Source organism: Plecotus auritus, assembly GCF_963455305.1.
Source record: "Plecotus auritus genome assembly, chromosome: 4".
Lineage (NCBI taxonomy): Eukaryota > Metazoa > Chordata > Mammalia > Chiroptera > Vespertilionidae > Plecotus > Plecotus auritus.
Genome location: NC_137775.1, coordinates 27,310,958 through 27,326,613, shown reverse-complemented (window position 1 = coordinate 27,326,613; position 15,656 = coordinate 27,310,958). Strand labels below are relative to the sequence as shown.

Sequence of the window (15,656 nt, the reverse complement as noted above, 5' to 3'; positions counted from 1 at the left end):
TGTCTCTAATAGCTCACTTGGTTAAAGACCATTTCCTAAAAACATAGGGCTGTTAAGATGTTCCCTTAAGCTCTTATGTATTGGGCTTTTGCTGTTGCCATACACCATTGCATTATTCCTTGATTAGGACAAATCAGAATTGGCAGAATTGGACTTGACTACCTAATGACTTTTTAGAACAGAGGTGTTTTAGTGCTCCCCGTTCTAGGAAGTGGAGCTGCTCTGCCCCAGTCTTGAACCTGTCAGTTCTCAGCCTACTTATGGGTCCTGCATAATGGTCTCCCCAGGCCATTCTACACCTGAGTTTGAGTCTCATATTCATAATAAGTTCCAGGCGTGGGAGAGGTCAGTGGCAGGATGGAGGAAGTTTAGCAGTAATGCCTGTGACATTTCACCTTCTAGGTCAGTGCTCTCAAGCTGACTGTAATGAAGGACTCCTTCCCTTTAAAAAGAATTCTGGCCCTAGCCGGTTTGGCTCAGTGGATAGAGCGTCAGGCTGCAGACTGAAGGATCCTGGGTTCGATTCCGGTTGGGGGGATGTACCTTGGGTGCGGGCACATTCCCAGTAGGAGGTGTGCAGGAGGCAGCTGATTGATGTTTCTCTCTCATTGATGTTTCTAACTCTTTATCCCTCTTCCTTCCTCTCTGTAAAAAAATCAATAAAATATATTTAAAAAATAAAATAAAACCTGCCTTGCAATACCACTGGGGTCTACTCTCTGGATAGCTGGTTTGTATTTACACTTAAAGAATATTATTTGCAGATTATATTATTTTTATTCTATATTCATATACTCATATAACTATAGGTTTTACATTAACTTAAATTCATATTTAAATATAAGTTTGCATTTTAGTTTGGTTTTGGTTTTTAGTTTTTATTTAATGTTTAGGAATATGGGTGTGTGTTTTTTCCAGGTACAGTATTATACGAATTGAATATTCCATGATGAGCTGACATTAGTTTCCCCAGGCGTGAGGACTTAATGGATGAGGTACAGACAGGTTGCTTTACAGGAATCCATTAATGTTGCTTTCCCAGCTGGAGTTTTGGTTGTTTTTTTAGACCTTCACAGGACAATCAAAGCAATGTCTCTGTATGTGGCCATTCTACTTGTGAGAGTATAAGAGTTGAAATATTTTTTAATACCAGTGAACTGGAATTGGGCATCGGTTTCTGGGCCAACCATAGTTTCAATCCTGCCATAGTCTCAAATTCTGGAACCTGTGTCCTTCAACATACTAAGCACCCCTACTTCAGGTCAGAAGAAGGTGCCTCCGTTGAGGTATAAACCGATGTTTGAGTCTGGCTTTCCATCCCAACCCTGCTACTTTCTGGTTGTGTGACCGTGGGCACTTGGATCAGCCTTACTGAATCTGTTTCTTCATTTGTACAAGCGGGTGGTACTCACCTAAAATGATTTTGAGGATTCCAAGAGGTAATGCAAAGTTATCTCTTCACCCAATGCCTTACTGGTCGTGTCCTGATAAATGGTAGTTATTCGGATGGTCTTTTATGAATAAAAACTTTGGATCATTTCATTAAGAACTGAAATCTGTTGTTTGAACTCCCCTGGTTCCCTGCCATTGAGCAGATACGTGTTGTATTCTTGCACGTTTCACCTATAAGAGAAAGCTTCTTAAGATCATGTGTAGAGAAGGAGAGAGAGAAATCAGTTCTTATTTCTCCTAAAAAATTTCAGATTTCTCTTGTTTCTTTGCCTAAAGTTGGCTTGCATGGAACTGGGATAGTATCCCTCCCAGGACTGTGGTGGGCCTAAGGCATTTTTTGCCTTGGTGGGGCTCTTCTCCTGTAAACAAAACAAAACAAAACAAAAATTATATTTAATGATGGTATTGATGTAAAGATGATTATAATCTTTGACCCCAAAGGTTAAATTTTAAAATTCTGATTTTTAAAAGAGATTATGACATTTTTATGAGCCTCTAAAAGTAATTTTAGCTTTGCACTTGGTGCCTGGAGTAGCTGATGTACAGGTGGGCTCTAGCCTCACCCCAGGCAGTTGAGATGTTTCAGTTTTGCTACAGAGAGTAGGACCGCATGCCATATTATATGGGATGATAAATACAGATAGGAGCCTGCACTTACTGTGCCCTTAGGACAGACATGTGTTTTAACATTGCATCCTTCCAACGACCCTCTGAGGCAGGTCTTGTTAATGTGATAAAGGAGTAAATAATGAATACTTTAGAACCAAGGAGATCCAGTGCTTAAAGTCATCCAGATGGAGAAGGTGAATGCTAATATTGGTCCTTTAAACCATCCAGCTATGTGTATTGTCTGAAAACTTTCAGGAATTGGAGGAGAGGATATGTTTTAATTCTGTATTGCAGTGTACTGCACTGTGCTGAGGACAGGGCGGGGCTCAAGAGATTGTTGATGCTCATGATGCCCAATTCTGATATGGGAAAAGTGGAAATAAATACCGCATGTGGGTTATCTGGAGTAATTTGAGAAGAAATTCAGTTCTTGATACAAACTATATTGCTTTCTAAAACAATCTCTGTGGGTGTGTATGTAAGTGTGTATACATAAAATGCTTTTGTTGCATCCGACAACTTCTGATAACTTGATTTTCCTTTTTAGTTCAAAATATTTTAAAATTTCTCTCGAGATTTAGTCTCTGACCCATGAGTTATTTAGAAATGTGCTGTTTAAACTCCAAGTATTTTGGGTTTTTCTAGCTATTTCGTTACTGAGTTTTGGTTTAATTCCACTGTGGTCTTAGGGCATAGGTTGTATGATTTCTATTCTTTTAAACATATTACAATGTGTTTTATGGCCAAGAGTGTGCTCTATCTCGGTGAACGTTCCATACGAGCTTGAGAAGAGTGTATTTTCTGAAGTGCTCTATAGAAGTCGATTATACCCAGTTGATTGATGGTGTTGTTGAAGTTAACTATGTCCTTACTGATTTTCTGCCTGTTAGATCTGTTTGTTTCTGATAGAGGGGTATTGAAGTCTCCAACTGAAATAGCACATTCATTAATTTTCCTTGTGGTTCTATCAGTTTTTGCCTCAAGTATTTTGACACTCTGTTGTTAAGTTTATATACTTTAACGATTATGATGTCTTCTTGGAGAACTGATCCCTTTATTGTTATGTAAGCTCTTCTTTATCCCTGATAACTTTCCTTGCTCTGAAATCTGCTGTCTGAAGTTAATATAGCTGCTACTTTTTTATTAGTGTTAGCATAATATATCTTTCTCCATGCCTTTATTTTAATTTACATGTATCTTTATTTTATAGTGGTTTTTTTGTAGACAAAATGTAGTTGGGTCTTGTTTTTTAATCCACTCTGACAATATCTGTCTTGTAATTGGTGTGTTTAAACCGTTGAAGTTTAAAGTGATTAATGATATATGGATTAATATCTACCATATTGTTACTGTTTGCTATTCAGGGCTCTTGTTCTTCCTATTTTTGTCTTCCACTGTTTTCCTATCTTTTGTGGCTTTAAGTGAAGATTTAATAGGATTCCATTTTCTCTCCTTTCTTACATATCAGTTATACTTCTTTTTAAACATAACTTTAAGAGGTTGCCCTAGAATTGTAATGTGCATTTACAACTAATCCAAGTCCATTTTCAAGTAACATTATACTGCTTCATGGGGATGTATTTTATGACAAAAATACTTTTAATTCCTCTCTCCTGTTCTTTGTATCATTGCTGTCATTCATTCTACTTATACATAAGCTATAATCATCAAATACATTTTTGCTATTATTTTGAACAAATTGTGATCTGATTACTTAAGAATAAGAAAAATATAAATGCTTACTTTAACGTCACTTATTCTTTCTGTAATGCTTTTTCTTTATCAGAGTTTCTGACCTATATAATTTTCTTTCTCTTCGAAAAACATAACACTTCTTGCAAGGTAGGTAGGTCTATTGGCAACAAATTCCCTCAGTTTTTGTTTTTCTAAGAAAGTTTTTACTTCTTTTTTTTTTGAAGTTGTGAGCAGTCATCTGATTTATAAAAAGATGTAACAAAATTTTAAGTGACACAAAATAGCATTTTCAAAACAACATCAGTATCATTTTTAAAACACCACCAAAAAGTGAGTGTATTTAACTGTTCTCAGTTCATAACAGCAAATGTGTGAGTGGAGCAATAACGCATGTTATAGCATGTTTAATAAGTCTGCAACAGAGAAAGTTGTTTGAAGGAAAGCAGAGAAACTTTGTCTTTTAAGTATTAGAACCGAGGGGCTCCATAATCATCTGGCATCCGCTCAGTGTTGTACCTATGGTTAGAAATGTACATGATGGGAACTCCAGGGATCTTCCTGATTCTTCGTTTAAGGTCCCGGTCAACTGTGGCCACAATATAACACTTGTGCTGAGTTACTCTCTGTACTAAGCAGTCCTCTGCATAAGTTCCTTTGTGTGTGCAAGGTAATCGTTCAAATCTTGGATCCTTGGCGATCCTTAGAGCCACTCGATACTTCTGCCCCAATTTCTCAATTTCAGCCATTACACAGTCAGTTATACAAGGGATACACTTGGCATAGAGACAATCCATCATTGACTGCACTAAGTCCAGTTTGGCCTTAATGGAAAAGTTGATAAAGTTGGTATCAACCAGGATGTGGTAAGGTGGGCCTAGCTGTGTTATATTGAAAGAATAAGCAGGAGGGGTGTTGGGGACTTCTCTTTCTTTGAGTGCACTGGGATCTTTCTTTTCTTTCTTTTTAGGTTTTAATCTGTCCTTTTCTTTAAGCCCTGATCTCTGAGACTAAGCATTCGCTTCATGGTTGCATACTTCCTCGTTTTCTTTTGCTTCCCCATGTTCACGCCGCACTCTTGTTTCTTCTCTCCTTCATTTTTGAAGAATAATTTTTCAAGATACAAAATTGAGGTAGGTGGTTTTTCCCCTCTCCATACCCTGGTCCAATGGCTTCTTTCAAGATTTTTTTTCTTTATCTTTGCTTTTTTTGCAGTTTGAATATATGCCGAGGCATAGGGTTTTTGTTGTTTGTATTATTTCTGCATAATGTTCTGAGCTTCCTGGATCTATCTATGGTTTGACATTAATTTGGCAAAATTTGCCATCATTATTGCTTCAGTATTTCTTCTGGTTCCTTCCCTTTTTCTTTTCTTTCTGATATTCCCATTACAGGTATGTAACACCTTTGTTATAGTTGTCTCACACAGTTCTTGGATATTCTGTTCTGTGGTGTGTGTGGGTTTGTTTTTTTTTTTTTTTTTAATCATTACTTTTCCATTTTGGAAGTTTCTATTAACATATACCTAAGCTCAGAGATTCTTTCTCAACTATGTCCAGTTTATTAGTAAGCCCGTCAAAGACAGTCTTCATTCTTTACCATGTTTTTTATCTCAAGCATTTCTCATGGTTCTCTCTTAGGATTTCCGTCTCTCTGCTGACTGCATGTTGTTCCTGCATGTGGTCTACTTCTTCCAATAGCACCCTTTGTCTATTAATCATAGTTATTTTACATTTCTGGTCTGACACTTCCAAACAACATCCGGGCCATATCTGAGTCTGGTTCTGATGCTTGCTCAGTCTCTTTTTGCCTTTTAATATGGTGGGCTTGATGTCCTGGGTAAAGGAAAGTGCAGTAAGTAGGCCTTTACTATTGTGGAGGTTAGGGGGTGCTGGGGGCGTGCTCATAGTCCTGTGATTAGGTGTCAGTCTTGTAACTTTGCCGCTGCAAAGGGAACTTCACAAGTGCTTCTCTGGTTTTTCTTTTTGTTTTTCGCCCCCTTAAGTGGCACCAGGTGGCCAGAGGGCCTGGGGCTGGGGATTTTCCTTCCTCTGCATTAGGCTAGAGCCCTGGTGGGCAAACTGCGGCTCGCGAGCCACATGCGGCTCTTTGGCCCCTTGAGTGTGGCTCTTCCACAAAATACCATGGCCTGGGCGAGTCTATTTTGAAGTGGCGTTAGAAGAAGTTTAAGTTTAAAAAATTTGGCTCTCAAAAGAAATTTCAATCGTTGTAGTGTTGATATTTGGCTCTGTTGACTAATGAGTTTGCCGACCGCTGGGCCAGAGCCAGCTGGGGCTGGACATGTCTCTTCCCCAGACCACTCAGGCTCCGATAAACCCTGGGCAGGTGAGGCCCTGTTTAAACGGTGTCTCCTGAGGGCAGGCCTTGTTAAGAGGGGCAGAAAGTTCTGGTGGATTTCCAAGTGGTTCCTTTTCCCCGCCCCTTGCTTGAAGCGGCAGGGGATTTTTCTCAGGCCTTCATTGGGAGAACCTGTGGGGCTCCTGGAGGCAGAAAGCACAAAACCAGGGGCCTTCTGAGATAGTTGTTTCTGAGATTTGTCCTCTGAGCCCCGCAGTCCATCAGTTACAGTTCAAGCTTCCCCATCGGTACTGGTTCCCGAGGAGGTTCCGGCTGGTGGACTTCTGCTCCGGTGAGTCGTGACTCCGGTGTCTGTCTGTCTCTTTGGGGGCAGTGGTTTGTGACCTCAGTTCTCTGATGGAAGTAAGGAGAAATGTTGAATTTCCAGTTTGTTCAGCTTTTTCTTGTTGCTAGGACAGAGCGGTGACTACCAACCTTCTTACAGGCCAGACCAGAAATGGACTCCTTTTTCTTTTTATAAAATTATGCATTAATGATATTTTCTGGTCCAGGGTAGAATTTTGTGAAAATGTCCACATTCTAATCACTGTTTCTATTATACTCCTTCCCATGTTTAATCTTTTCTGGCTATAGTTATTTCTGCCAAAATACTTCCTAGCTGTGAACAGTCTAGTTCTTTCATTTGTGGATTTTCCTCAACTCCTCTCTGCCCTTCTTGGGTGGCTAGCAACCCGTACTACCCGTGTTTGCCAGTTGTCAACATTTAAACAAGGATACACTGTTTACGCGGTTGTTCCTCATATTCTGCTTGGAAATCCTGTTTGGTGAACCCAGTTGACTGCAGGTTAGGCTGATGGCTTCAGGAAAGAGTTTACTGAGAATGTCGGTATCATTTTATAATGATGGCTCAAAGCTACATTTATACATCGAGTTTTCTCTAGCCCTGTTACCGCATGTCTGTCTCCATGGAAGCTCACCTGTATTCTGTGGCCCCTCATGTTACCTAAAGTAATGATGTTCAGCCTGGCCTTCCTATGAGTCACTGGATCTTTTTCTATTTAATTGGTCTAAGTGGGTCCTGGTGTCAGCATTGCTAAAAGTTCCTCGAGTTATTCTACCAGGCATCTAGGGTTGAAACCCACTGGTCTATACAAGGGTCAGCACACTTTGTCGTTAAAGAACCAGATAGTAAATATTTTGGGCTTTGAAAGTCATATAGTCTCTGTTGTGACTACTTAACTGTGATGGAGCAGCCATAGGCAAGTGGGCATGGCTGTGTCCCAATAACTTTGTTCGTAGACGCCAACATTTTAATTCATTTAATTTTCATGTGTCATGAAATATTCTTCTTCTTTTGATGTTTTATTCCGTTATTTAAAAAATGTGGAAACCGTTCTTGTCTCTCAGGTTGTACAATAACACGTGGGATTAGGCTTGTGGGCTGTAGTATGGCCAACCCTGGTTAATAGTTTTCAGGGGTCCTCAAACTACGGCCCGCGGGCCACATGCGGCCCGCCGAGGACATTTATCCGGCCCGCTGGGTGCCGCTGCCTGTCCTGCTTAGCAGCCGACTCGTCCCAGACCCGCAGTGCGCATAGGAATTTGTTCATAGTTTTTTTTTTTAAAACTATAGTCCGGCCCTCCAACTGTCTGAGGGACAGTGAACTGGCCCCCTGTTTAAAAAGTTTGAGGACCCCTGGTACCTGTTCGCTGCTTCAGTTTGCTTCCATAAGAGAAAATGTTTCCTTCCCTCGATCTCAGATAACATTGCAAATGAGTCCTGGCTTTGACTACTTATTTCAAATAAATCTTATCAGAACATTTTAAAACATGGCAATGCATTTCCTTAATATCCTTGAAAATTGTAGGAGTTGACATGCTTTTTTTCTAAAGTAACAAGCCTGGCTTAAATGGTGTAAAGCAGTAGGAAGGGTATGCTCTCACTAATAAATAGTTGCAGGGTTAATTCAGCTGCTCTACAATGCAATCAACCCAGGGGTTTTCCATCTTTCTTCTTTACTGTTCAATATTAGTCCTGGCTGTTGTCTTACCTCATGGTTGCAAGATGGCTGTAGCAGCCCTGGGCATCACAGGCAGACACATACATCTAGCAAAGAGGCAAAGTGTTTCCTTTCACGTATCTATTTTTACTATTAGGCAGCCCTTAAAAAAACAAAACAAAAAACAAGCCTTTCTATATAGGTCTTCCCTTAATCCCCAAAACGAAATCAGTCCTGGTAAAGGCATTGAGATCCCCATGATTAACTATCAGGATATAAATCCCCTGGCATTGGAGGGCTCTGGCCTGACTTACATAGATGGCTCCAGGATCCCAGAACCAAATCAGGGTTCTGTTAACAAGGAAAAGGAAGACAACACAGTTGGGAGAGAATCAACAGGGTCTCACACAGAACTAGAGCCTTAGGATTAAAAAAATAAAATCTGAAGCAGGCTCTCTGCTGAACCGCTCATTTCCATTTATCTACTTACTTCCCTTAAAGACCACAAGGGAATTGTTCCATATAGATCTCCTGAAAGAAGTTGTATTCATTTGAACTCAAATAGGTTAGATTTTGCTTCAGTCCTCAAAGGTACTATTATTCCTACCAGATTACATTTAAAAATAAATGTATCCTATTTTAGATTATTTTATTTTCCTAAAACTGTGCCACATTGCATATCTAGCATAAAAATGTTCGCATCCAAAGCGGTTTAAAAAGCCACCATTTTCCATTCATTTTAAACCATCGAAGGGTTGTCTAGTTTTGCACTTTGTACTGTGAAAGAAAAGTAAAAATATTTTCCCAAAAAGTTATATCGTGGAATAAGAATATAAGGACTGGACATGTCACCCCCCAGCCTCATGGGTATCCTGATCAGCCTCCCAAGTGGTACGTGATCCACCTCCACCTCCCCACGGGAAATCCCAGATATTTTTATCTAGTCCCAACTCAGCTGTGTTCATCCTACTGTGAGGCCTGACGCCCAGTCAGGGGCATGGACTGAAATTCCCCACTTGCAGTTTTGTGGGAGAACGTCTGGCACCGTGGGAAGGCTGCAGCCCGGGACAGAGAGGCCAGGCTCTGCCTCTCCTGAGGCATTGAACATCAGACAGGTCGCTAAGACTCTCTGAGCTCCAGTTTTGACATCTGTGAAGCAAGGGTTTGAACTATGTGACTTATAAGGTTAGCGCTAATCGGTGTTGCTCAGGTGATCCAAAACTCTGACCTTTACCTTCCAATGCTAAACTGATTTCTACTGTGTGAGTGCTGCTTGGTGAGGGCCTCACGGCCGGTCACAGCGTCCCCGGAGAGCAGGTGTTAGAGCAGCAGCTCTGGGGCCCACGCAGCTAACCCTGACCTTCCACCCTAGGAAGCAAGAGCCACACGAAGGAGGAGATGGTTTGGGAGAGCTTTATTATTTTTTGAACAAAAATGTAATGCAAATATCTGAACTTTCGTTATTAATATTGAGACATTTCACCATTATTTACAACACCGTGGACCACTGGGCTCTAGAGGTATTTTTTCCTCCTCCTGGAACTCTCTAGCCACCCTGACGCCCTCACCCAGAAGGGAGACCAGGAGGCCCTGATAGGCTTGTGTGGGAGGAAACGTTTTATTTGTGGCAAAAGCAGTTACCTTGGGCTTCTCAGCATTTTTCTGTTGTTTCTTTGGAGCTAGTTCTTATGCTCATTAGTGATTCTAGTTCTTTTTCTCAGCGCACATACTACTTGCCTTGTATTTATTTTGCCCTCGGGAGGGTTATACTTTTTAGAAGAGGCCTGGCATCTTTAGAACCACCTGGGCAGGTTTTTTCTTAAGGAGCTTGTAGACGGGTTCACTGGACTGCCGTGTGTCCAGCCTGCCCGCAGCTGCGGGTCCCCTTCCCCCAGGAGTCGGCCTCCTGGTCCGATGGCCTGCCTGCTCCGCCTCTCCCGCAGGCTCCATGCAGGGTGAGAGCTGGGCGTTACATGGTTCCCAAGAGCAGTTTATAGGGGCTCATGCAGCCCGGGTGGCCCCTCCTCCTCCTGAAGGCCCACACCCGGGGCCTCTTCCCCAGGGGGGTTCCTGGTGGCCTCCTCGTAGGAGGGGGGCAGCCCCGCGGAGAGGGGGGCCGCCTCCATGGGCAGGGGCGAGTAGGGGAAGTCCTGCTCCCCGCTCCAGGGCAAGCCCGGCAGGAAGTCCGTCTCCTCTCCCGCGGGCGGGGGCTCCGCCAGGTCGATGCTGAAGACCTGGCCCTGGGGCCGCGGCGCCTTGCAGAGGCGGTACAGGAAAAGCAGCAGGAAGGCCAGGAACAGCACGATGGTGGCCGGCAGCAGGATGCACAGGAAGGGCTCCACGTCGTCTTTGGTGGAACTGATCTGCTGGGTGCCCTGGAGGGAGGGAAGGCGACCGAGTTAGGAGACGGCGACCGAGTTCCCTACCTGTCTTCCATCTTTCTTTCTGATCATGACTCACTCACTCCAGAAATCACTTGTTCGTTCACTTATGCCCATGAACTTGAGCCTACATGGAATAAAGCGAACTGACAAGATAAAGTATGGATTTAAAATGTCCAAAATAGCCGTGACCGGTTTGGCTCAGTGGATAGAGCGTTGGCCTGCGGACTGAAGGGTCCCAGGTTCGATTCCGGTCAAGGGCATGTACCTTGGTTGCGGGCACATCCCCAGTAGGGGGTGTGCAGGAGGCAGCTGATCGATGTTTCTCTCTCATCAATGTTTCTAACTCTCTATCCCTGTCCCTTCCTCTTTGTAAAAAATCAATAAAATATATTAAAAAAAATAAAATGTCCAAAATACACGTTGATGACATCCTACAGTATTTCCACTAGAGGATACATATTAATATGAATACATTTTAGAAGGTAGGTCCATCACTCATTCTTTGAATAACTCTAACTATTTATGTATTTTCTTTAGAATTAGACCAGTAATGTTTTATTGCCACAAACGAATCATATGGAACTTAATTTCTTTATTTGTGGAATAAAATCTGACATTTATTCATATCACATGTAAATACCATTTCTAATCTGATTTGATAGCTGATTCTTATGATGATAGATTTAGATTTTTCTTCTATTCGTTCTTGAAATATTTGTAGGATGAAAATGAAAAAGTTTGAACTCTTAAGGAAAAGAATTGCCCATAAATTCTTAAGCAGCCTATGAGATGTTGATTTTTAGTATTAGCTCAGAAGATAATTATGAGTCCTGATGGAGTAAATACTATAACAGGCATGAAATGATACTTCAATAGCAAGGTAGAAAAATAATACAAAAGTAAATACTGTTGCAAATTGCATAGATGTTACTTTAAATGAAGCTACTAAGAAATAATGAAATATTAAAAAGCTTCTTTATTATATAAAGCATACAGCAACAAATGTAAATATTTGTACCCATTACTAAGAGGAAAGTAAAAAAAACAACTAAAGCCTTATAACTGTGTTTAAGACAACAAAATATTAAGCTCTTTATCAACTTGTTTAAAATAAAACATAATAAAACTGAGAGCTGGGTTCTCTTGATTTTGGTGGAAAGGACAATTGTTTTTTCTGACCATGACCTTTAAGAGACTGGCTTATCTAGCATTGACCATATAATCATTTTTACTTCTTAAAGGATTTACAAGTATGTGTGTTATTTTGACTGAAAATTGGGTGGTTTATTTAATACTTGTACTGCCAGATGTTTGTCTTTGGTAAGACATGAGTTAAGATATTTTAGCTTAAAGTGCCTAAGAATAAAAGGTTTTGTTTGGAAGCAGAGTGTCATGTTTGGGGTTGGACCACTCCGGCTTTGGATTTCAGGACACCTTCTAATACCTGTGTGACCACGGATCCGCGCTGGTGCCCTCTGGGCCCAGCTTTTCTTCTCTATGAAATGAAAATAACATTTTTGAACGGGTTGGCATGAGAATTTAGTGAATCACTATATGTAAAGCACTTGGTGGGTATTAGGTGTTTATTATATATTTGTATCTATTGATAAGGCTGAAAAATTTAGTGAGGGAAAACTTTGGCATTCCTAAGTTTGTATTTTAATAGGTAAATATTTTTAGAGAAAATACTTTAGCAACATTAATATTTTTATGTGAAAAGAATATTTTTGTGTGTGATTCTTAATATTTCTAAACTATGGATTCTTTCTGTTTTCTCACACATAATCTAGTTTATTATCAGAACTATTCACTTAAAATCTGTTGTGATGTAATGAGGGACTTTGATTACAAAAGCTGTAAGAGTAGATGGACTCATAAATAACTTACCACAATTACTAAGAAATCAAAAAGCAACTTAACTATGTTTGTTTTCTCTAAATGAACCATTAAAAAATTTTAAAGCTATTATCTCCTAGTACTTAAAAAAATCACTCTCCAATCTTGATAAACATGGACCATCTTGCATGATTTCTTTTTCATTCTCCATTGGTTATATGGATGATCATAGTTTCTCAACAGTTGTGGGTATCAACATTTAAATACTCTATTACAGACTGGACATTCAATATGCATAACACATAGAAATACTTAATGTTCTATTTAAAAGGTTTTATGTAATAAACCCTGTTACTCACTATTATGCCACTTTTGGTATTATCAATACTAGCTGCAGAAATATGTAAAAGGCAAAATACCACAGTCCACTCCTGTAATCACAACTTCCACGGGCGGAGTTAAATTGTCCAAATACTGAGGGGTACTGCTTATCTGACGCAGCCGATTATGACAATTTCTTGAGATAAAGAGTTCCTGTTTCCCAGTTAAGGGATGCCTAGAGCTGCAGGACAAATTTATGGCACCCTTAATTTGCTTATTTACTGACTCATGATAAGTTCAAACTGTTCTGCTTTTTCAAAGTGCAGAACGGACGTCTTTACTTCTTTAATTAGATGTCCTGATTTGTTCACTTCCTTCAAAGTGGTTTCTTAACTTGTAATATATCTCTGATGCGTATATTGACGCAAAGACATTTTTGTTCAGGGAATGTTTTAAAGAAATATCCAGTTAAAAGTGTAACTGCTAAAAAAATATCGTTATATATACATGTTGTATAAGTGTTTTTCTGTAAAAGGTGATTTTGTAGAATTTACATACCAATCGGATCAGTTGATTTTCCAGAAAACAAGAAAATAGGTCTGTTTTCCTTTTTCTTAAGGTGTAGCGGTCCCACTACATTTCCCTACTGATGATAAAATTAATTCTGAGTTCTTAGGTTTCTACCACTATTTTACCTTAATGCTTCTCAGCTTGAAGCTTCTTTGGTGATTTCCCAGACAGAGCAAAGCAGCTGTCTTGGTCGAGACAGAACCTCCTTAACCCTCTGCTACCCTTTTGGAAGTAAGATCTTGGCTTCTCTGAGAAACAGTGGTCATTATTCAGCCGGAGAGCCAAAGGAAGTTTCTTAGTTTTGTATGTGTAGACATTGCTTACTGAGCAAAGAACAAAACTGTAAAACCAAGGCATAACATTTTGTTGACCCCTAACTTCAGGGATTCTTTGACATACTTGCTGTATCAGGTATTAGAATATATGTGTCAAGTTTTACTTGAATTAAAAGAATACAACTTTCAAGTTACTTCCTTAGACCACGCCAATCAGTGAAATCGGGTTTTTGTCATGCCCACCATGTAAAATGTTGCCACTAAGTTTTAAGATCCTAAACATACAGGCACTGTTGGTTTAAACCTGATGTACTTTGGGGAAGAAAAGGCAGAAGTCATAAGTACAGACCTGCAGCTGGGTTTCCTGAAGAGGTAGGCTTGGTTCGCTCGTCAGCCACTCGTAGGTGCCCCTGCCAGCGTGCCCAAACTTCCTCCAGCTGCTGCCCAGCAGGCCTCGCATGCTTTCATCCAACCGGTGCCTCGCTCACCCTTCCACCTCGCTGCCCAGATTTCAGCCGTGCTGCTCGCTCTTGGCCTGGGTCCAGCTTGGATGTGCTGGGCTGATGGCTGTGGGCAAACTCGTTCTCTAATGAGTGACAACAGGGAAAAGAAACCAACCGGAGAGACCTCTCAGGGCTGATTGTATGTAAATTCAGTGCCTCTGGATTTGCTTCTGTGGCCTTTATCACTGTGAGGGCTGGTATCAAATATCAGATGCGAAATAGGTTTCAGGCAGAGGAGTTCCCTGCATTAGCACTATAGGGCAACCAATGGTCTTAGAGAATAAAGAACTGATTATATTTAGACATAAGCAAGACCCTCTCCCTTCCTTTCCCTTCCCGCATCCTCCTCCAGAGACAGAACTGAGCCAGAAAAACTCCCCAAGCTGAATTTCCTTTAATTATTCCTGGATAATATGGTACAGAGAGAAGGGGTATTTGGTAGAGAAACAAGACTCATTAATAACATTTTAGTGAATTATTTAGATGAAAGATGCTAATGATAATGTTGTACAGAAGCCAGACAGACAATAGCTGAGACTGGCTGGAATGTTTACTGGTTTCAATTTTTTAAACAAAAATCAAATTACCGATACCAGAACAGTCTTCCTACTATCTTGTAAACTTTATAACATTATTTGTAAACTTAAAATAAGAAACTTTCAATTTAAAGGCTCACGGAGGTAATTTTGGGATGCTTACTTCCACATATTTGCAAAAACATTTAAGGCATGGTGGTTGGATTCTCTTTTCTTTAGGTAAGTAATGTTAAGCTTCACATATTTACCCAAACTGGTTTCACCTCATTGTCGAAACGACCCACATCCTTATTTAAGCATCATTTCACCCAAGTGATTGCCATGATGCTGAAATAATATTTCTTAATTGGGCCTTTCTTTTCTTAAGAGTCTCAATCACTGGCCCCCGTTGGTTCATTGGTAGGTTTTGGGGGTGGTGAACTCTGAACTTTGCAGATATATCCAATTTTCTTGGAAGGACCCATAGTGTTCACCACCTTTTCAAAAATAGATGCTCTCCCTGCTACAGTTTGGTACTTTGCCAAACTTCTTATTTATGACGAAAGTTTGCTCTGAATTTCCCAGGGCCTCAATCAGCATCCTATTGTAGAACTCCTTTGTCCTTTCATCCTTTTATTTCTTACTGAGGAGTAAGTTGATTTTGTGCTTTCAGTGAAAATGTTGCCCTGTACTATTGATGTGTTTCTATTTTAAGTCAATCCCATATCCTCACACTGATAACACTAGAAGCACCTGGCCAGTCCACTATTTTCTTTTTTGCATGTCACTAGTTTTGCCAATATTATGACCTCAGCATGGGCCATCCTTCCCCACCTTGTCTACTTATTTAAATGCCTTCAAATGGGAAGTCTGGATAAAAAGCATTACATATGCATCTGTAAGGTTGACTCTCCTCCAGCTCTGAATGAGTAAGAGAAAAATTCTTGCTTTCATGGATATGTTTTTGGGGACCAAGAGAAACAAATTATACAAATAAGAAATATATATCAGAAGGTGATAAATGATATAGAGAAAAAGCAGTGAAGGAGCAAAGTAATGCTGAAGGAAGGGGAGCACGTTAGAGGGGGAAGTCAGCATCTCAGTGTAGGGAAAGTGATAGCAAAGAGCTATCATTGCAGGGGACTGAGCAAAGAAAGGAGGGAAGAGCATTATAGACCAA

General features: G+C 40.4%; 1 protein-coding gene and 1 pseudogene across 2 annotated transcripts; both read right to left on the bottom strand.

The window, feature by feature from the left end:
- Positions 1-4,223: 4,223 nt before the first annotated feature.
- Positions 4,224-4,816, bottom strand: LOC308247381 (rRNA-processing protein FCF1 homolog; annotated as a pseudogene). Its single transcript has one exon. The product of its transcript is annotated as an rRNA-processing protein FCF1 homolog (transcript).
- Positions 4,817-9,469: 4,653 nt separating this feature from the next.
- SMIM28 (small integral membrane protein 28) lies at positions 9,470-14,115 on the bottom strand. Its single transcript, XM_080667170.1, has 2 exons — positions 13,808-14,115; positions 9,470-10,447 (listed from the first exon to the last, which is right to left on the bottom strand). The coding sequence occupies exons 1-2, from the start codon at positions 13,916-13,918 to the stop codon at positions 10,064-10,066; spliced, it is 495 nt and encodes a 164-aa protein (XP_080523296.1). The 5' UTR covers positions 13,919-14,115; the 3' UTR covers positions 9,470-10,063.
- Positions 14,116-15,656: the final 1,541 nt, after the last annotated feature.

What these genes read in the sequence shown, in the direction of transcription:
- SMIM28 (XM_080667170.1), bottom strand. Translation starts at nt 13,918, where the DNA reads ATGCGAGGCCTGCTGGGCAGCAGCTGGAGGAAGTTTGGGCACGCTGGC. An exon ending in TTCAGGAAACCCAGCTGCAG is followed by an intron (nt 10,448 to 13,807) that starts GTCTGTACTTAT and finishes CCCTCCCTCCAG; the next exon opens with GGCACCCAGCAGATCAGTTC.